This window comes from Macrosteles quadrilineatus, unplaced genomic scaffold (assembly GCF_028750875.1).
Source record: "Macrosteles quadrilineatus isolate MER2022 unplaced genomic scaffold, UCM_ALF_1.0 Scaffold_7__1_contigs__length_78375512, whole genome shotgun sequence".
NCBI classification, from domain to species: Eukaryota; Metazoa; Arthropoda; class Insecta; order Hemiptera; family Cicadellidae; genus Macrosteles; species Macrosteles quadrilineatus.
The window spans coordinates 41,836,599-41,859,871 of record NW_026542600.1 but is presented as its reverse complement, the minus strand read 5'-3'; the positions used below and the strand labels follow the sequence as shown (position 1 = coordinate 41,859,871).

The following is a 23,273-nucleotide window of genomic DNA, read 5'->3' as shown; positions in this document are numbered from 1 at the left end:
AAATATTCAACGTTTAATTTATATTGATATCATAACCAATCTTTGTTTGTGTGTTTGCAGAACGAGAGTATCAGTGTTTGGGCCAATGGGAGGAGGACGGCGTCACCTACACATACACACAAAGGAGAGATTTTGGTTCTTATGAGTGCTTTGTTGGCTCTATCCTATCCAACAATGAAATCTACATCAAAGAAGCTGGAGAGCATTGTGGACGAGGAATAGACCCTTTACGCACCGGCATGAAGCTTCAAGTCCGAGGTATCATATTGCCTTATTTTTTCTTTACTATCTCAAGTTCAAGTTATTTGATGTAATAAGACTTATTTTACGGTAATTTTTTCATGTTGACATTTTACAGTTAAATTATTTAATGACTTTTTGTGATGGATCTATAAGGGGAGAGTTCTCCTCTCTCATGAAACCTTTTTCCCTTGTACCTGTAAGTAAGCTGTAGCTCAAGGGGGGTTCTGAACCACAACGAAATTATCAGCTAAAAACCATTGGCCATTAGTGGAATATGAACCCAGACCCCAGGATAGAGGTCTTGTTCTAGTGGTTGGACCAATATTATGGTAGTCTCTTGGTGTTTAGAAACCTGTTTGAGTCATGAAAAAAGCTATCATGCATCCTTATTTTCTAGACACATCCTCTTCTTGCGTCTTGTGGAAATATCTGGTGGATTTTTGAGAAACCCCCCTTTTTGTGAATAAGCAGTATCGGACTGAGGTGGCAGCATATAGAGTGTGTGGAAAGGTTATCTGTAGCGAAGTCATAAGTCTACAAGTCTACAAGACTCTGATGGCAGAGCTATACAGGGTGTTCAAAAAAGGTCGGGACATATTTTACCTAGTGATTCCTTGGGCCAAAATAAAGAGAAAATCTAGTATAAAAATTTTTCCAAAATCACTTCGTTAACCAGATATCCACCATTTTGTATTCTTTACAAAACGTTTTTATCTTTGGACTTTTTCAACTGATCTTTATAAAACTTGGTATGTATGATAAGGTAGAAGTGACCAATGTTAGAAAAAAAATCATCTTGATTCAACTTAAAATTTCAAAATGGCGGCCATTTTAATTTTTTAAACTTAAATTCCTCAAAAACTACTGATTTTATGAAAAAACTTCTAGAACACTTTTATTTAGCATTTTGAATTGCCTATCAAAGGATACCAAGTTCAAAAAGATCGAATAAGAAATAGCTGAAATATTAAGATTTTTAGTTGTAAAATGGGATAGAATAAGGCTGTAAGGGGTGAAATGGGGTTTTGTAAGGCTAGTCAGGTTTGCCCCATTTTACAACTAAAAATCTTAATATTTCAGCTATTTCTTATTCGATCTTTTTGGACTTGGTATTGTTTGATAGGGAATTAAAAATTCTAATTAAAAGTGCTCTAGACGTTTTTTTATAAAATCAGCTGTTTGTTTGAGTAATTTAAGTTTAAAAAATTAAAATGGCCGCCATTTTGAAATTTTAAGTTGAATCAAGATGATTTTTTTTCTAACATGGGTCTCTTCTACCTTATCATACATACCAAGTTTTATAAATATTGGTTGAAAAAGTCCAAAGATAAAAATTGTTATGTAAAAAATACAAAATGGCGGATAGTCTGGTTAATGAAGCGATTTTGGAAAAAATGTTATACGTGATTTTCTCTTTATTTTCACCCAAGCACTAGGTGAAATATGTCCCCACCTTTTTTGAACATCCTGTATAATGGCGAGGAAGTGCCACTATTAAGCACTGCAAAAGACGTTTTCTTTTTCCACAGCTTATCTATCCTTATGTTTACAGGTGGTGCCAAACTTGCTGATCCTAACCCTCCCACCACTCCTCCGGCAACTTCGTGGTTTGTGACAAAACGACCATCAATCCCCACCAAGCCTTGGAAGCCCATCACAGGTACAGATCTTATGTGACTCTCATACCTATGTAGATTTGGAATCCAAAAAAATTTAGTAAATAAGTTAACAAGAACAAACAAATTGGAAAAATAACGTGAAATGAATATGAAAACTTAACTTATTTGAAACCACATGTCTTTGTAACAAAAATATAATTTTTCTATGATTCTCCCAGTATGTCCTCGTTTAGTTAACACTCTTTGTTACAAAAGTGTAGTAAAAATCAAAGTGTTAATTTACATTGGTTATCTACTGTTATTTATAGTCAATTTGTTTGAATAAAAATTGAATGATTCAACTGGAGATTGACATAGTCTGCAGGTTGGCAGTTGCCATATTTTTAGTGCTGCCATTTAGTACAGGTAAAATAATACAAAAACACTCCATATAAACAACAAAATTTGTACATTCATGAAATTTCTCCTGTGAGTTACTAATAATATAAGAAATGAAGATCCGATGAGTCCCCAAAATTTTGGGCGTCCTAAGGCCCTTTTTGGGGCCCTTTTTGTTCCGAAGGGACCTTGTTCCTGAATAATTTTGTTTTTACGTTTAAGGTCGAGTGAGGTGTGGTTTTCGATGGTTTTAGTTATTTTAAATCGATTGGGAATAGTTTTAAGGGTATTAAACCACTCCATACCGGGTGTTTCGAAATATTATTACTTTTTACAATATTTAAACATTTATTCATAAAGTGATAAAATTAGTTACCTCCATGCTCTATAAAACAGGGGATTATTAAAAATAACTGTAATAATTCTTTACTATATAAGAGGGAAGGATGACAAGGAGTAAGCGAAAATATTAAATACCCCCCTCACAGCAAACCTGCAGACTAAGCGAATTTTCATTTGCCCGATTTTCAATTAAATCTAAAATAGCATTAAGTTTAATGAATACTTAGGTTTGCTGCGACAAGGAGGCTAATAAAGTGTGTTTATAGTAAAACATTAATAGCCTAGTATAAAACAAATAAATTTGACAAGTTTTATTAAGACATATCTATGAACAAACAAACAAAATCATTTTACGCTATTCTCCTTAAGAATAACATGGAATTTTAAATTTACAATTTTTAAATTTAATTCGTAATTAATACACTTACAAAACATGATAATATACTAAATTATTTCTTTTCTTTAAGCTCTTTAACATGCTATAGAGAAAAATTGGGAAACTTTGTCTTTTGAGGGTCAAAGATTACAAACTTTTACGACATAAAACCCTGTTCCATGGACCGATTATGCCGGTTTCGTTAAAATTGAACCAAAATTACTCGAGTTATCATGTTTATGGACACGTATATAACATGGATATATTATATTATATATATGTATATAAACACATATATAATATTTTGAGTGGATGGTGCTTTAGGCTTCTGGGGGCATCGAAATGAAAACGTAAATCGGTTTCGGGTCTATGTTTTACCATAAGACCTTCGGTAATAGCTTATCTCCTATATGGGATGTTCGCTAAAAGGGGATGGATTAAGTTTTACACTATAACATTATAACATAGGTTACCAAGCAAAAATTGCAACTTTTAAGAATAATCTTTCAACATGTTTTTTGTGCAAATCTATTAAGACCAATTTCAAATTGATATGTATTTTTCTTAGGTAGTTATTTAAGTTATTTTTTTACATTTATTAAAAATTAAAACAATTGTATTTGTATAAAACCTTACATTACATATTATATTAAAATGAAGTACTTAAACTAAAGCTATTTTTCTACAATTTCCGAAGTATCTCTCTTTACAATTTCATCATCACAATAATTATTCTCAGACGACTCATTAACAATTTTATTATTCTTAGCAACTTGTCCATCTTTACTGGTTTTGTCCAAGTTGGTGTTCAAACAGGATTCCCCTTTACAAACCTAAAACCTTGCATATTGCAGAACAGGCAACACCAATCTTAAAGCACGAACAATGTGGTGCAAAAACGCCTTTCATACATACTGACGTTTGCAACTTGTATCTTAAGTTCCTCAAACTTATTTTCAATCAATACAAGTACGGTTATCTTTCGTGGTTATGACGACCAGCACAGCACTAAGACATCAGAGCAGCATTGTCGGTACAAGCATTTTTGTCCTGAACAATGGGAACGAGGTTTATGGGGTAAAAATTGGGGTTTCACTTTACCCTCATAACACAAAGCTTCCCAATTTTTCTCCAGAACATTTTAAATAGCTTAAAAACAAATAATTTAGTATATTAACGTGTTTTTGTATGGTTACGGATAAAAATACTGAAATTGGAAATTTAAAATTCCCATGTTTTTCTTATGTAGAATAGTGTAAAATGATTTTGTTTGTTTGTTAATAGATATATTTTGATCAAACTTGTCAAATTTATTTGTTTTATACTAAGCTATTAATATTTTACTATAAACATACTTTTTAAGCCTCCTTGTAGCAGCAAACCTAGGTAATCGTTAAACGCAATGCTATTTTAGATTTAATTGAAAATCAAGTAAGTAAAACGGAAATTCGCTATATCTGCAGGTTTGCTGTGACGGGGGTATTTAATATTTTCTCTTACTCCTTGTGATCCTTTCCCCTTACGTAGTAAAGAACTACAATTATTTTCAATAATCCCCTTTTATATAGAGCATGGAGGTAACTAATTTTATTACTTTATGAATAAATGTTTAAATATCGTAAAAATTAATAATATTTCGAAACACCCTGTATGGAGTGGTTTAATACACTTAAAACTAGTCCCAATTGATTTAAAATAACTAAAACCATCGAAAACCACACCTCACTCGACCTTAAACGTAAAAACAAAATTATTCAGGAACAAGGGCCCTTCGGAACAAAAAGGGCCCCAAAAAGGGCCTTAGGACGCCCAAAATTTTGGGGACTCATCGGATCTTCATTTATCATATTATTAGTAACTCACAGGTGAAATTTCATGAATGTACAAATTTTGTTGTTTATAAAACCCTATTTTACCTGTACTAATTACATAATTTCATTGGATGGTAAAATTACCTAATTTCAAAAAATATAGGTTAAATTATTAGCAGTTGGTATAAATTTGAACTATTTGTGATTGTCATATTTTTGTGGCCATAACATTAAATTGCCTAACTAAAGTACATTTCAGCAAAAGGGTATTCAAGAAAACATTGTTTTACTTTAGATAACGCTAGTAATTATCTTTTTGTTTACAGATTTACCAAACTAGATAGTCTGTATCAGTAGCGTAGTCAAAACTTATCTCAATTTCTATTATTGAATTTATAATGTAAACATGTTTACCACAGTGATTTTTTTTTCTTTACACATTCTTTTGCAATTTAGATCATGAACCCAAAATAACTTGAACATGTTTACTTCCTTCTTCTATCCAACTATTCAACTGAATCGTATTAACTTATATTTTACACTTATGTTTGATGGTAAATAACCCTGGAAAAAATTAATCTTTTTGGTTGTTTTTGTGGTTCCTTTATTTATTGTGAATGGCGATAATAAGTTATAGAAATTGTAATTCAGTAAAAAAAATAAAAAAAAAATAAAGAGCACATACTGTTTTTAATAGAATTCTTCAATACATTTGCTTGACTACCACTCGTCAAAATTGTCTCCTTGCAATTATTGATAGTCACTGTATCACCTTAAGGGTGTTTGGTCGTAAATTTTCATGTCTGATTTTTTGTTATTGTTCAATTGTTCTAAAAATTAAAGATACAAATTTATAAGAGATTTTTTATATTTTGAATATTAAGCGAGATATGGAGCTTGAAAGTAGTAAATTTTTCATCTTTGGTACCAATTCACAGGGAGAATGGGTAATGCGATTCTCACCAAAATTGGCATTCAGGTGTGAAAAAATAAGATAATAATCACTAGCTGTTTAAAATTATAAATTTTTAAAATTTAGTTGTTCATAAATAAATTTAAATTAAATTTTTTTTATTTAAAAATAGCTGTTTGTATTTGGAAAAAATTTATATGTATGTTGGAATTTAAAAAAAAGTGATATGTTAACTCGTTTGGGCTGTGAATTCGTACCTTTGAAGCTTTGCGCTGTCGGAGCACTACTCGTTGAGAGTGTGTACACTAACACCGGGGCTGTAGAATACTTTAACATCACATAATTATTAACAACTTTTAACATTGAAAGAATACGTTTATGGTTGTATTGGAGCATTGGACCACCAGAACATTATTACATTTACAATTAGACTTCACAAGATGGTGGATTATTGTCTTCTCGTGTAAAGCTCTAGCTCAATGAACTAAAGCTTGCATGATTACATCATGAACTAAAATCACAAAAATACAATTTTCTATACAATTTGACTTAGGTTAAAACCATTTTAATATATTATAGCAGGGTTTCTTATTCTTTTGTTATTGTCATAGAAGTATAAAGTAGAAGTATAAAGTAGAACACTTGGCTACACAACCACCTAGATGAGATGCAAAAAAAGAGTTCACTTCAGTTTTTTGTCTCTGTAAAATTCAAGTTTTCTCAACAAAAAGTTGTATGATAATTTTACTTTTTTTGCAGGAGCCCCTCCAAGACAGAGCGGGGCCACTCGAGCTACTCCGCTGATAGTATGTGTGTTGGTGACAGTCGTAGCTTTAACTCTCACTTAATACTTCCTATTTGCCACAGGTTATTGTGGTTGTGGTATTTAAAAACTAAATGTGATACTTAACAATTCCAAAATCATTTGAAAGATGTAGACTTTTCAGTCGTAGCACCAATATAGTTAAGTTTTGTATTATTAGGACTTTTTGGTTGTCTGTGTCAATATATTTTTTTTGCCAGAGATGACATAAATAAGCAATTTCTTTTTTTCATACGATCACAACATTGAATGTTTTCAAGTAGTTTTATCGACTGAACAAATTTTTATATGTGATAAGAAATATCTATTTCCATTAGTTTAGTATTATACCATTTTGTAAATATGTTTCACCTTTGTTTTTAGAATACTTGTATATGTATGTGTGTATGTTTGTGTGAGTCTGTATGTGTGTGTGTGTTTGTGCGTGTATTTTACCTGTTATAACCTTAGGATAGAATATATTAAGTTTATTTATAAAATAGGGAAAGTTTCTGTATATTGTATCTATGTAAGGTATCTGTGTTATTTTCTACTGCATTTAAAGATCAATAAACTTTTTTATACAAAACAAAATGCTATATAGCTATTGCTCTTACCTCCATCCCTAATTCGCTACCTAACATTATTTTAGTTTTTAAGGGAAATCAATAAAGCTAATACTTGTTGATTTCAGTGAAAAATGTTTGAGCCGAGCCTAGCATAAAAGCTCAAGTCAAACGAGTAATAATACCAAAAGAATACTGAGTCAGAATATCAAGACCTGCCATGTTTTTAATCCCGCATTAAACTCATGATCACAAAGCATCTGCAAAGTTTGCACAATCAAAAGTTCACAATATCATCACAATCACGAGAGTTGATCAAATTGTCGCCAGGATCATTGGTGATGATTACGATAGTACCAAAATCACAGATTATAGCCATGATGATTAAACATATTTACACATTACACCAAATTTATGATTTCCACTATACCACAGTGGACCACAATACGATATCAAATTCAAAAATATCCTAATATTTAAATGGATTTTGAAAAGAAGAGTTGAGTAATAAATAGTTATTTGTGCAACTAGTGAGCAAAGGGAGCAATTGACTCACTCGAGAGAAATACTTACTCACGAGTCGTAGGCGAGTGAGGAATAATTTCTCGAGTGAGGCAATTGCACTTTGCACTCGAGTTGCACATTATATTTTTCCTACAGTTACCATAAAAAAAATAAATTGGTAAAGAAACGTGACATATTTTTTACACAGAAGTGAACTTTTAATATTACATTCAATGATTCAACAGTACAACCAGCTGACCAGCTGATTTACAACCAGTGCTGCCAACGTATTTTGCGCGCATAAGACCTTGTCTGCATGTTACGCGCTCACTATTTTGTGCCTTCACATTGAAAATCTGGAGTGAGTGAGACAAAGTAATTTAGAGTGAGACAATGTTAACATTGTCTCACTGATGAGCGAATTGGCCACTTTGCTTTCTCAAATCAGTGAGATAACATGTACATTGTTAGGTAACTGTAGGAAAATCAATTTATTACTTGTCATCATAACTATTCGCCCGTATACAACAGCTTGTCTGAAACTTAAGGCTCAGGCTTTCTACCGAGAACTGGGCTTGAACAAAAATCTAAGGCTTGCACACTTTTAACTCATAGTCTAAATACTGATTAGAAATTATTTCTGCTTATTTTTTAATTCCCATGAAATATCTTTTTCTTGAAAAATTTATTTCTAAATTCACAAGATCATACAATGGTATTCTATACAGATTTTAAAAGCTAGTATTTCGGCTAAGTGAATTTTGTTTCTCTTTGCGTAAATGTTTATTTATTTATGTCCCACGGTTAAAACAATTTTACAAATTTGTGTACATCAAGATGGTAGCCTAAGATATTAATACTAAATAGATTATTGACTTATACAAACAATTGATATACAGATCAGCAATAACAGTTACACATAGGTTTCATGGTTCAAGAATACATTTGACAATTCTAAAATGCAAAGCAATACAACCATAACAATATAATACTCAATGCAGTAGCAATAAATATAATAGAATATTAGAAATGACATAACAATAACATAACTGTATCAGCACTCAAGTCACAATTTACAAGTATTTACAAGTAATTTACAATTTTAATAAGCAAAGCACTACTGTACAACAAAACATTGATAATTATTCAATACAATAGCAACAGATAATAAAGAGAATACTCAAAGATAACATAATTATTTACAGCGTTATTAAAGCATTATTATTACAGCATGATTAAAAATACAGGTAGCAGAACAGATGACTACAATAATAGAGTAGGAGAAGTGTGTTTGGAGGAAAAGTGAGGAGACCATGCCCTCACAGACACTGGTGTAGCCCTTTAACGCAGCTACCAAAAGATAACAAACACTACATTATATTGAAAAAAACTATGAAAAGTGAGGAGACCATGCCCCCACTACAAAAAAACAAACACAAACACTCAGATGTGGCCCTTTAACGCAGCCACCAAACACCCAGCACTACACAGAAGCTCAATTCCACCAACAACGGACCTAGCCACTTCGTACTTGAAGAAGACTTTCCATCTATCACTGCTCCAAGTAGAGGACTGAGCGTCTAAACGTACCCAAGGAGTCCGAGAAGAAATCCACCAGATTGCAGACCTCGTTACCAGCTCTCAGCATTCTAGGAATAGGACTAGATGAAGCAGGTAGGGGCAATCAGTAACTCCATTTATCAGCTTATAGAGAAATACCAAATCAGCAATCAGGCGTCTAGAAGACAGAGACGGTAAACTTCGGTTGATTTCGAGCTCGGTAATAGGAACCTCTCTGTAGGCATATCCATTCTTCACTCCCAGTATTCTCATGAATCTTCTCTGTATTGACTGAAGCTTATCAATTTGTCCCAGCTGATATGGAGACCATATCGAGGAAGCATATTCGAGGATCGGTCTAACTAATGACTTGTATAACAATGTTATAGTCCGGGTGTTGAGGCCGAATTTCCACAGCCTAAAGACCAAACCTATCATCCTTGATGCTCTTAAACAAATACCATCAAAGTGAGTACGGTACTTAAGTTCAGAGAGGAATCCATATACACACCAAGATCTCTCACAATATTGCACCTTTCAATGAGATCACCACCCAAGTACAGGTCCTCGGCAATTGGAGATTTTGTTCTATGAAAAGTAATGTGCTTGGACTTGGAAGGATTTATTTCCATCAGGTTTGAATCACACCAATGTGAGAGTTGGTGGAGCGAAGCCTGCAGCAAACGAAAGTCATCACCTGTTCTTATTGTCTGGTATAGCTTGACATCATCAGCAAACAATGAATAACTAACACTCAAGTTCTTACCAATGTCGTTGATGAACAGCACAAATAAAAGTGGTCCTAGCAGTGAGCCTTGAGGAACACCTGACGTGGCAATAAAGGAAGCTGACATGTTAGAGCCATATTTTACAGCAAAAGTCCGATTCTGTAAGTAACTACCGAACCACTGCCACAGATTCCCAACAATTCCATAACCATGCAACTTGGCAAGAGGCAGGGCCGTCCTAAAGGTTGGCGGCACCCGGAGAAAACATGGTCATGGTGCCCCCTCCCCCCCAGCAGTAATAGTCGCATTCGCATATTTTAATACTATGTTAATACAAACAGCCGTTGCTCGGCGCCCGGGGCAGCTTACCCCGGTTGCCCCCCACCCCTTCGGACGGCCCTGGCAAGAAGGTGGCTATGGCTGACCTTCTCAAAGGATTTAGCGAAATCAACGTATATAGCATCCACCTGATTTCCACTGCTAAATGCTTCCAAAATGTAGTCTTGGAAAACCAGTAAATTAGAGATTGTAGATCTGCCCAATGTAAATCCATGTTGCTCTTCCACGACCATTTGCCTAAAACAGGGCTTGACAAAATCCAGCACCAGACCTTCAAAAACTTTACTCACTGCTGATTGGATTGGATTGGAATGTTCAAGAATCGTTACTATTAGATTATACACTACTATCATACACAGATTTTTAAGTCTAGTGATTCTGAACTGGGAGTTTTTATAAATGTTTGACTTAAAACATTTCACAATTTGTTAACACCATTTAGTGAAATCATAGCTTATATAGGTACACAATTTTATACCCTTTTACGAACCTATTTTAAGAATTTGATTGAGCAATGCAATTTTTTGCTACAAGTAAGATTAGATACTAAAATGTAACGATCACACGATTATTTGATGATAGTATGAGTGCATGTCTCAAAACGTGATGAAAGTATCTAAGAAATTGTTTAAGAGCAAAGATCTCATTACAGGGGTCTCACTTCATTAAAACGATAAGATAATTTTTGATCCTGTCAAATTTTGTTGATCTATCAGTATTTATCAGCGCTCGGGTGAGCCCTTCGATAGCCTATGGCTTGAAGGTTACCTGCTGTTTGGGTGTCTTAAGTTTCTTACTTGGTTCAATCTTCTTTTCTTTCAACATTTAAACCACAAAACCCAGTCATTACATACTGCAGCCAGAAACAACACTATGTTGTTTTCTTTGCTTATTTGAAAATAAACGATAACCATGTGATAAAACAAACACCGTTGAAAAAAAACATGTTAATTACAAAAATCCCAAATATTTTAGTACAAACATCAAAAGCACCCATAAACACAAAATGTATTAACATTCTCATAAATTTTTGTAATTTTTTTTGTTTCATACTAAGCAGGGTGGCTGAAAAGTAACTTGCAACCACCATTAACTTTTTAACCAATTGAGATATTTGAAATCGCGGCAACCTTCTTAGATAAGAGGGGCTACAGTAAAGATGGTTAATTTTGAAATGTTTGCCTTTCCCCAGATAGGGGTTAGCTCAAAATTTTCAAATGGAAAGTATAGGTAGTCGACTTTGGTATCATTTTACAGATCTTGACGAAAATAAACAATTAACATAAAGAAAATAAAAGTCGGACCACTAATAACAAAATGGCGCCCTAAAACGATTAAAACCTAATCAACCATGAGGAGGGCTGAAAAGTAACTTGCACCCCCCTTAACTTTTTAACCATTTGAGATATTTGAAATTGGTTTGCGGCAACCTTCCTAGTTATAAAGGGCTACAATAATGATGATTCATTTAGAAAATTTTCCCCTTAAGGCAGAGTGGGTATGGGTCAGCCCAAAATTTTCAAATATGAACTATATAGTTGACTTTGGTATCATTTTACAGGTCTTAACGAGACTAAATAATTGATGTAAATAAAATAAAAATCGGACCACTAATAACAAAATGGCACCCTAAAATTAATTAAATCCAATCAACCATGATAATGAACATTTTTGTTTAAAAAGTCTATTAAGAAATAGTACAAAAAATTACCTTTTTTTCAAAATCAGATGATCAAATTGCTTTCCCTGTACCTCCCTGCAGTAGTACAATCTCTGTTGAAATATGTTCCTTACATTTTGGAAAGTTTGATTGTTAATTTGTCTGCATTCCGTTTCTATCCCTATTCTTAATTCTTCGAGGGACCTTGGCTGTGAGGCATAAACCAATGATTTTAAATGGCCCCATGGAAAAAAATCTAATGGATTTAGGTCTGGCCATTCAATACTACCTCTTCGACCAATCCAATGATTAGGAAATTCAATGTTCAATGTATCCCTTGCATCCCTAGCATAATGTGGAGGAGCTGCATCTTGTTGAAAATATATGGCATCACTGTTGAAAACTGGATTTTCATCTGGTGTTGCAGTTGTTTTTATTAGGTTGTTAAGAGCTGGAATGATTTGTGTTCTTAGCATATTATTGTATACTGACTGTGCCATTTAAATTACCATTTATAATAAAAGGACCTATGATGAAGTCACCAATCATTCCAACCCATACATTTAGCCTCTGCGGGTGTTGAGTGTGGCTTTCTCAGTATCAGCAGTAGGGGTTCTCTTGTGCCCAATACCTACAGTTATGTCGGTTAAGGTGTCCATTAAGTTGGAATGAAGCCTCGTCACTAAAAACTATTTCAAAAGTAGAGATTTCTCTAGATTCCAACTTCTTTGTCATTAATTCACAAAATTCAATTCTTCTATCAAAGTCATCTTCAGACAGTTCCTGGACTAACGTGATCTTATATGGATGGAATTGGTGGTTTTTTAAAACTTTGTTCACTGCCCACCTACTTATATTATGTTGTTGTGCAACTCCACTTGCTGAGGATTAACAGAAAACTCTGCTAAAACGCCTGCTTCTGTTAATTCACCTGTGCTAGGCCGACCGGATCTGGGCTCATCCACAACACTCGCTGTACGCTGAAACTTTTTTACTAGATTAGACACAGCTTGTTTAGTGATTTGATGTTCAGGATGCCTTTTGTTGCTCCACTGTAAGTGCCAGTTTGCCCAAACAGTAAAACAATTTGTACTAATTCTGACTAAACCATGACAAATTACAAACCAACATACAACAATCAAAAAGCCGCAATAGTTTAGGCCTGCAGTTTGGTCATGTACAATATATGGGCAGTTCTCAGTACTACTGAACCTTCAACTAGAAAAAAAGAATTCGACAAACCAAGGAAACCGGACAGAGATTACTGATAACAGCAATTATGGAGAGTTTGGGATTTTCCAGGTACTGTTTTTTAACCACACATCTTATTAGCAATGATCCGAAATAGAAAAAATGTTGCCTTGATACAAATTGAAAGTGAATTAAAATTAGCTATATTTTTACCACCACTTTACATGAATTCTGATTAAGACACTGGTAAAAGTATTTTTTAGCTGCCATTTTGTTATTTGGGGTCATATTTCCATCTTATTTATGTCAATTGTTTACTTTTGACAAGATCTGTAAAATGATACCAAAGTCGACAATACTTCCATTTTGAAAATTTAGAGGTAACCCCTACTCCTCTTAAGGGAAAAATTTTCTAAATTAACGATAATTATTCTAGCCCCTCTGAAGGTTGCCGCAAACCGATTTCAAATGTCTCAAATGGTTACAAAGTTAAGGGGGGGGGGTGCAAGGTACTTTTCAGCCACTCTGTATACATTTTGCTAAAACACACTTTATTATCCTATATGTTGCAACAAACCTAATTAGCTACTCATTAAACCTAATTTTATTTAAAAAGGGGGGATAAATTTTACATGTTTAAGGGAACATTTAAGTGGAAATCAAATCAGGCAAATTAAATTTGCTTAGTCTGCAGGTTTGCTGTGGCGGGGGTTTGAAGCTTTAATAGAATTCCTACTTCAAGGCAGTTTAGCTATATTTTGTACTAGTCTAAAACAAGAAGTTTAGTTAACATGTAATGACACATTTTCCTATATTGTCATTGCAATTACTAAAAATGACATCAGCATCAGTGTTTAGTTCATGTTGGAAATCATGCAGTAATATATCTAAGGTTTAAGGTTTTAATTTTATTATTCTACACTTAATTTTCCTGAAATGTGAATTAATTTAATGTACGGCAACTTTTACCCAAAATAGTTTACACGTAATTGTGCTTGTGGTTCATCTTAATGTATATTGAGCTAAGTTTTTCATGTTAACACAGAAGAATTCTAACAAGGTAAGTCATTTGTATAAATTTATCGAAGTAGTGTGTAAAATTATCTCTTTATTCTATTATGAACACAGAATAGGGGAAAGTTGTAACACAAAAAACAATTTTTAGTTATTTCTGTTCAAGACTGATCATCTTTAAAATGTAAACTTGTAAGAATTACAATGTAGAATATCCATTAAAGATTTCTTGCCAGGTTGATACTAGTATGTAAATCAGGGTTTCATCAATGTCAGCATCAGCAAAACCTATTTCAAATTCAAATTGTTTATTTGGCCATTAAACATTACATAATAGGCTATGTCTATACATAATTCAATCAAATAAAAACACAACCATCATCAGAGATTGGTTAGTTTAAGTATGTCAAACAAATAGTTGACCAGGGGATATTTTGATCACTTACCCATTAATATCTTTGCTTGAGCTTAGATAAAATAGGATCTTTTTTTGTGCTCAACTAGGTACAACTTTCTTTACTAAATTCTAGAATGGTACACATCATTTAATAGCCAGGGTCTAGTTAAGATAAGCCCTGATGCGGAAATCCCATAAAAATGTCAATTCATTTATTCATTATTGAGTCATCTTGACAATGTTCTCATTGGTTTAAATAGTTTAATTTAATTACACACAGTTAATTCCAGAATGCAAAAACAGGTTGCCCAATTCTTATATGGATAAATTACAATATTGTCTGTTGGAGATAAGGCCAAAGTAATTTTCCTAGGTTTATCTTTTGTGGCTTAGCACAATGAACTGCAGATAACCTTTTGAATGTAGACTTGTGAGATATCTGCTCACACTGATCCCATTCTGTCTTCAAACTTGGTCAGAAGTAGACCTATGTGAGAATTAGGGAAAGGCATTCACATAAATTGTATTTGCTAGGTTAAAATAATATTTGTCTATTACTTGGGATTTAAGTTTTCTGGGGAATTATTTTTTACTTGTTATTATTGCTTTTTTGATTTAGAGTAAAGAACTTAGTTGTATCTAGTATTTTTGTCACGTGGGAACTTGTCTTTTAACAATGCCTGCTGCTAAACTCCCTCATAAAGGGATAGACATCAATGAGTTGATAGGGGAGGGGGTGAGGTTACTTAAGGAAGGTGACTTGTTAGATCAAGACATGAAAACAAAAATGGTGAAGGCTTACAAGAGTATGGATAGGCACATTCCAGTGCCTTACACTCAAATATCAGCACCGAAGGAAACCAAAGTGAGTAAAAAAACACCTATTCAACGTTTTAACACAATGTTTAGCAAAATAATACAATAAGTTTGGTTTTAGAATGAAATAAAATGTGTGTTTGAAAACCTAACCTCTAAGTGTTCCTTTCCTGTGATTTTGGGATGTGTTTTAATTAGTTGTTTTGTATGTATTACTATTAAAAAAAAGGAAAACATATTAACAAATTAAAAATAACCATACTACTGCCGGTACTTCTAATTTTAAGTATGTATGTAAATGTATTGATAAGAGAGGTAGGTAAAATTGATAAGATGTTAGATCAACTTGGTCAGTAGAAGTTTATTTGTTGCTTAATATTAAATACTAAACCTAAAATGGGAACACAAGATTCATTCTTTGTAAAAACCTTGTAAAGTCTAAATGTCTCTTTAGAGTAAGAAGATCATGTTGCATCATTAAAAAACACATTTATTCATGAGTATTAAATTAAGACATATCATTATAACATCCAAATTTAATCAAACAGCAACTCATTCTTATAATTTATAACTATCAACAGTAATAGATTAAAATCAAATGTAAGTTCATAGATATAAAGTCAATGATTCTATGCTGGAGATTTGTAATCAACTTGTGTCAGTTTTGCTATGTTACATACTTGCAGTGTGACATTTCCTAAACTTAATGGAAATGCTTTTTTTCTTTGGGTATTTTCTTTGGAATGCAGAATTTACTAAATCATATTTTAAAGTTTATTTATAAAGGTAATATAAGTCTGTGGCCTACCAAAATGTGGAATTTTATTTTATAAATGAATAATATCAATAATACGTTACAAATACTTTGCCTAATCTGGAAATAACCCCCATACTAACATAAATATTGTTTTAACAAATACAAATTGAAAATTTTAACATTATTCTGTATGACAGAATATGAGCAAATTTCCCTTTAAGGAAATGTCTATTACTGCAGTGATCATGGCGAGAACTTATTTTAAAGCCACAAACTGTACTTTTTTAGTTCAGGGTTATCCAAATACAAAAATAAACATTCTTTCAAATTGTTAATTCTGATCTTGTATGTCTGATATTTTCATAAAGTTTAGTTCAAACAAATAAAAAAAAAAATCTAAATGAGTAATCAGCCTAATGTGCCTATTGAAAGGGGTATTTTACACGAAACGGTATCTATAAAGATTTTAGTTCTAATCTCTGTATATTTCCCCTAATAATTCTAATAAATAATAATAATTCTACTAATAATGATTCTAATGAGGAATCAAATAATCAATGTACATTAGTAATTGATGAATAAAGCATCATTAAACTACACAAATTTCTTTATTTTATAGTAGTTTTTGAAAATTTATCAAAACATATTGGTGGTCCTTCTAGCACAATGTTTAGTATGTATAGGGCAAGCATATGATTTTCCTTTTATTTTTAACCTGCTTAGCAAGGAACTGAATAAATCAACTTTTAATTCTTTTAGTAAGCAATATTCCTGCAACAGGAGTATTCACTTATTATTTTGCATTCAAATTAAGTTATATTTTTAACATTCTTTTAGTAAACACATTTGGTCTGACACCAAGGTTGGGGGACTATTAATTATATTGCATTCAAATTGAGTTTTATTTTATCAGGGGTGGAATAAATAATTCTTTTCAAATTACTCTTAGTCAATGTGTCTATTTTGTTGATCAACTAGTTCAAAAGGAATATTATTTTCTGGTCAACATGGCCTCAACTTTAACCAAATATACATCCATGATATTAAAAAAAAATCAAATTCATAGCTGCCAAACTAAACAAAAATAATTAATTAATAGATAAACATGACAATAGAAATTCAGCCATATGTTCAAACTACCCTTATCTTTATCAACACTTTTTATTGGGCAGAGGAATGCACCAAATTTTAACATGTTACTGTAAACATTACAAATTTAAGCGCTTATGCCATATTAGCTAATGATTCATAGCAGCTAATATCATAATCCTGCCCTTTTGGGGAATCCAAAATGAGGAATGATTGATTAAAATTAACAACTGAAATACAAAACTTAAGAGGTACTTTTTTGTTGAATAGCCTTATAAATCTTTTCACTCAAATTGTAAGGATTTTTAATAGCTTCGTATTCAATATGGGAATGGACCTTTAGGTTCAAAACCAGTTTTCATCAAACCAAAATATATGTGATCACGTAACGTAATGTAAACCTAATTTACGAGGCATACAAATGTATAACAAGACAGACACACTATTCAAGCTTTAACAACCATTTTTTGTAGAGTAATTCATCAGAGGCAGTTTTTTTTCCTTCCGTGTACTTTATTGTGTAGATAATTTTCATTCCTTTATGAAGAATCTTGATTCTACTCTTACTAAACAAACTCCTTAACTTAGAGGCTATGTACAGTCACTATATTATGTTATTTAACACCAATTTATTGAGTATAACATGTCTTCATTTCCACAGTGGCTCTCTAACATTTTAATGAAGTTGAAACTTTTCTCTGTACTCACTTCTAGACAGTCTTATGGTAATAGTTCATATTTTGCTCTTCAAGGAAGCTTAAAAAATTAGAACATAAAAGTAAATCTAAAACCAACTTCTTAGAAAAATCATAAAATCACTAAAGCACTTATATTAGGGTATCAGTTTTGATAACTAATTTATTAAACATTTTTTTACTTATCAGTCAAAGTTCTTGTTGTGTTGTAGTGTTTAACAGTAGAGGATGAAAAGAAAAAGAGAAAAAGAAAAACCATTAACATAATAGTTATTTTAAAGGATTTTAAAACCAATTCCTTCCTTGGGTAAAATAAACACTGCTCTCAGAGAAATTAGATCAATTGTTGATGATTGTTTTAGTTTTATCATCCATTATACATTATTTTACCTAGCTATTCAGTAGCGGCCATTGACCACTAAATTAGGTGGGCGGTGGTTTTATTTTGCATAGGCTTTACATGCATATTTCTATATATTCCTCATATATGCCCCCTTAATTCCCGCCAATGTTGCTAATATTGAACTTGTGTATGATTTTTTCATATAGAGGATTTTATTTCACCCTCTTTTACAATTTGGATTCTAATTTTACAAACAGTTTTGATAACTGAACCACCTAGGTTGTGTCCCAATTGACAAGCTTTCTGGCTGCTTTCTACTTTTCTAGTTGATCAAATATTGGATACCATCCTTGTTTGAACAAACAGATAAATATACAGTTTTATAGGCAATTAATAACAATGTTGACAATTTTTAAGGGTTTTTAGAGTCACTTTCAATCAAAATCAATTTCTGAATACAACGTTCAAATTTTCTCATATTACTTATTACTTTAAAACTTTGCTTTCGTGAGTTTCAGTACAGTACATCCTTTTAAATTTTTTATGCAGGGAAGAAAATTACACAAAAAAATTCACTGCTGGAATGTTAATATAATCCCCAATAATTTTTTCCCTTAAATATGTCCCCAATGAAAGAACTAAGCCACTTAAAGTCAGATTAACCTAAAAAAAAAGCAAACATATGTCTAATTAGCCCACAATAATGGTAAAAGGCCACAGATCTTTTAGTATACTTTAACAAAAAGTTAATCCCCTTTCGGCTGTTGGGGTAATGTGAAACTGAGTCAGTTTCTTATGTAGAGACAGATGCTGACATGACGGCAGGACAAGCCGAGATGATGGGGTCCGAGCTGACAACTCGCTTGGAGGGTGAGTCACATTATACCCACCCCGGACCTGTCAATAAACAAAATAAACTGCTTATATCCAACATTATTCATGTACACCTTGTTAAATGAAAGGATCTCTGTACTGCAATCCTTTCATTTTACCTTGGTATGTAAACTTTATAAGGTTCACCACACTCACCTGTAGTGCATATACACCTGTACATCAATGATGAATTATTACTTGTGGGAAATAAGTATTCACAAATTATGTGTAGCATAGTAGCCAAAAGTGTTTTAAATTCATCACTCTGGGGTGATGGAACAGAAAGTCATCAATCATCTCCCCTGTAATTGCTAACTTTGTCACTCAGTTCCAACCATTGGTCATAACATATCATACTTTGCCAGGGAACTTGTTGGCAGCATAGAGTTTACTTCACCCAACTAAGCTAAGCAAGTATCCACCTATATTGTAGACTTACATGTCTGTCTTAGATCTGGGCTATGGGTTATCTACTGGTCCAGTAGCCATAAATGAAACTTTAGATTCAGCTTGAAATTATGAGGAAGAGTCAGACCAAGAACCGCATATTTAGGATTTATTCATTAAGGCCTACGATATACTAATAAGGATAAACACACCTTATCCTAACTAGATGGTTTTTGGTGTTGTTTTTCTCAGTTAAGCTGACAATGTTTTGGTCTTCCTAAAGATTAAACGATGAATCTATAATGCCTGCTAGACCAGCAGAAGACTCATAGCAGACAAATAAGCACTACAGTAGGGGATGGTGATTAGTTTGGACATTTACTTTGGAATATAACATGAAATCAAACACAAAAAATCACAGACGAAAACCACCACTTTCAGGTTATCAACTGTATAGAAAAGACTTTTCTTGTTATAATAAACATTCGTTGTACTTGCAAAATAAAACGATGCTCTAACAACGAAAATTTGCAAAAAACTAACAGTATAGGACCATGTTGCAAATTATTTTGAGTTAAAATGTCTTGGTATTTTAAACTCTAAGACCTGTAGATAAACTAGATGTTATAGGAGTGAAAAGTTTTATATCTTTTTTCGCTAACCCAGTTTCAGGAAATTAAATTATCTTTGTCGCCGTTGCCTGTGTTTTTGAGACAGTAAGAAGTTTGTGTCATCCTATGATGACCCCTATTCCTATTGAATATCCTATTGAAGACCCCCTTGAAGATGTCACACAAGCAGGCAATATGCATAGAGTAACACAAATATCTTACCTCCTCAAGAACACAGGCAAAAACAACAATGGTAATCTAATAAAACTATTTTAGTAGACATTTACTAAATTTATTTATATATTCTTTAACAAGTTTTTTTTTCCTTTTAAACTGTTGTGTACTTTTGGTGATGGGAAACTTTTGTTGGTGATGAGGCGGTGTGGGTACTGTAATTTTAAAAGATGCCATGTGAAAAGGGGTTTCATCTTACTGCTAAACTGAAATAAACTTTCATCAGGAGATGTGTGATTTTACACAAAAATTAAATCATAAGTTGACTGATATCATTTATCCAGATGTCACTGATAATATTGTCTGAAAATTTGCTTGAATATATCACACCAACTACTGTAATGATCCACTGCTAAACAACAGTGAGGGACAACACTGCAGACAGATGCAGATTGTTTGCAGCTACCGGATGGCAGTGAATATTTTTAAGTTAAGTTCAACAAAAGTATATCAAATTCCTTTTCTCCAGATAGTTCTTCCAAAGATATGTTGTTAGCTGCATTTGCTGGAATAGGCCACAAAAGTTTTTTTTTTTATTTAAACGGTTTTATTTTACTTTATTTCACATTGTGTCTGACCAGTAGAGACGTTGGTACCTGAAGACAACTCTCGGTACCACCATTTCTTGGGGAGGTACCGGTATTTTGGTAGTAACACAGCATGATCTACTGACGGCATTTTCTGACTACTATGGCGAATCACACAAATCATTGGCTTGGCAATTGTAAAGCAATCCTAACTGGGTGCCAAGACACTTTTATTGTTTATTTACCCATAGGTGATTTTGTCTAAACTAAAATCCAAACCCTCCCAAAACATTGAAAAAGCGGTAGCATTTCATTTGTGAACAAACGCCAAACGTAATCACGGTGAATGTGATCATTCCATATGTGATCTTGGGTACATGTCTTCATTTTCTGTCATTGCAAGTTTATCCTTGACGTAGTGGCGTGTAAAAAACCTATGGAACTTCGATAGTAAACGTAAATAGACTATTGGCGTTGGTAATTTACAAATAAAGTTTCCCTGCACAGTAAAATATTAACATACAATTCACAGGGTTTCGTCTGTAAACTACAACTTAACTAATATAAATTCGGTCTTTGTAACTAAAAAAATAAGAATCAGTTTTTTTAGCCACTTTCTTTTGGGACAGGGAAGAAACATTCATCATCATATCACCTTGATATAAAATGAGAAACCCTATTTAGTCTAATTAATTGCAGCCTAATTCATAAGGGTGTACAATGTGAACAAGTTTTGTTTTGTTTATTTCTTAGCTTAAGTAACTTTTTTTAGAGGTTGGCTGTAAGAAAGGACCATGTGTTTCTAAGTTCGCCTCAAAAAGAAAAAAATTCATTTTTTTTAGCTTCAAATGGTGCAGTATGACAAAAAATATAGGTCACCACTTGGGCCAAAATGTGTTTTTGACCCTCATTTTTTGTGCTAAGCTTGGTTGCTGAGCTAGTATAGTCCAGTAAATCTGTCAGAAAATATGGGGTTGCTGTGCAAAAAGTCGGGTAGTTCTGATTTTTGGATATGTTGTTAGTATTGGGCCCATAACATAAAATCCAAGTTATCCACCTCGAGATACTGCCGCTCGCCGCGGGGCGCGCCACTTGTTATCGAAATATAAAAAATATGGCAATTCCTATTGTTTTTCACTCAATCTCGCGAACCGCTGATTTTACCGAAAATTGTATATTATTACATTAAAGAAGAATAAATTTGTGACAGTTTAAGCCCAACAGCAAGTATGTAGCGTAAATAATGGTCAAAATACAGACCATCAAAATTAATAAATTTTCCAAAGACGTATAAAAATTGTGGTTTTTTTTTCAATATTTCCACAATATAGTTGTTTGAAGCAAACACCGTATTGATTTAGAGAGTATGCCAGTTTATTTGCTATTATTAGAAAATAAATGAAAGTATGAATAAAAATACCCCCACCTCAGCAAACCTGCAGACTAAGCGAATTTCCATTTGCTTGATTTGATTTTCACAAACCTATTTAAATAACATTAGGTTTAACTGGTACCTAGGTTTGCTGCTACAGGGAGGGTAATATAGTATATAAAACAATAATAGTTTGATAAGAAACAAATAAATTTACCCAATTTTATAAAAATGTGTCTATAAATAAGGAAAAAACAATAATTAAAAATCTTCGCTTTTGGAATAACTTGAGGTTTTTTAATTAACATTTTTTAATTTTATCCGTAACCAATAACTGTAAAAAACATTTTAATGAACTAAATTATTTGTTTTTAATCTCTACAAAATGGTTTAGAGATACATTGTAAAATTGTATGTTTTGTGGGAGTGGGTCAAAAATACGAAAAACCCGTTCTAACAAAAAAACCCTATAAAGCAACCGTTCCCATGGCCTGATCTTGCTTCGCGAACTCGTTTTAATAAATGTAGGTTTACATGCCGAAAAACAGACCTTCAAAATATGCCTTCAACGGCAAAACTACTCTTCCTAAAGCTGTCAAACGTTTATACATAAACATAAGCTTTGGGTACAATACTTTCACATGAAAACAAATATAAAACAGTTTAACATAGTTAACAGTTTATTGAGGCTGAAAGATCAGGCAAATAAGATCTTCCAATTACAATCACTCTACAGATCTTCCATGCAGCGGGTTATTTTTTCACGCCAAGTGCGCCCATCTATACAGGACATGCTGAATATGAATTGAAATACAGGATTGATATTGAAGAACACAAAAAATTCACAAAGATCGGAAATTTCACTACAAGACGTACAGACAAGTTCTGGTGTGGAATTTGGTCTGATTGGGCCATCGAACAGGCCCTCTTAAAGACAATGAAAAGCTCTGGTGGATTGACTCGAGGACGAGGGATAACAGACAAAATGTTGTAACTTGATAGGCGCTTGGTATGATCCGTCCTCATCAAATCTGTAGGAAGTTGAGAAATATTATAAAAAATGACGTCAGTTGAACATTAACAGTGAGCAACATGTTGCCGTGCGCCATTCTCGCATTGCTCGAGA

The 23,273-nt window shown here is 32.9% G+C and overlaps 2 protein-coding genes across 2 annotated transcripts in view; both read left to right on the top strand.

The window, feature by feature from the left end:
* LOC128999177 (uncharacterized) overlaps positions 1-7,068 on the top strand; it is a 45,138-nt gene extending 38,070 nt beyond the window's left edge. The window contains exons 11-13 of the mRNA XM_054425577.1: positions 61-258; positions 1,796-1,903; positions 6,442-7,068. Coding sequence (XP_054281552.1) covers positions 61-258; positions 1,796-1,903; positions 6,442-6,530 — 395 coding nt within the window. The 3' untranslated portion in view covers positions 6,531-7,068. The remainder of the gene's footprint in view (positions 1-60; positions 259-1,795; positions 1,904-6,441) is intronic.
* Positions 7,069-14,909: 7,841 nt separating this feature from the next.
* The window catches only part of LOC128999178 (folate transporter 1-like), a 34,762-nt gene continuing 26,398 nt past the window's right edge, over positions 14,910-23,273 (top strand). The window contains exon 1 of the mRNA XM_054425578.1: positions 14,910-15,308. Within this exon, the coding sequence (XP_054281553.1) occupies positions 15,120-15,308 (189 nt within the window). The 5' untranslated portion in view covers positions 14,910-15,119. The remainder of the gene's footprint in view (positions 15,309-23,273) is intronic.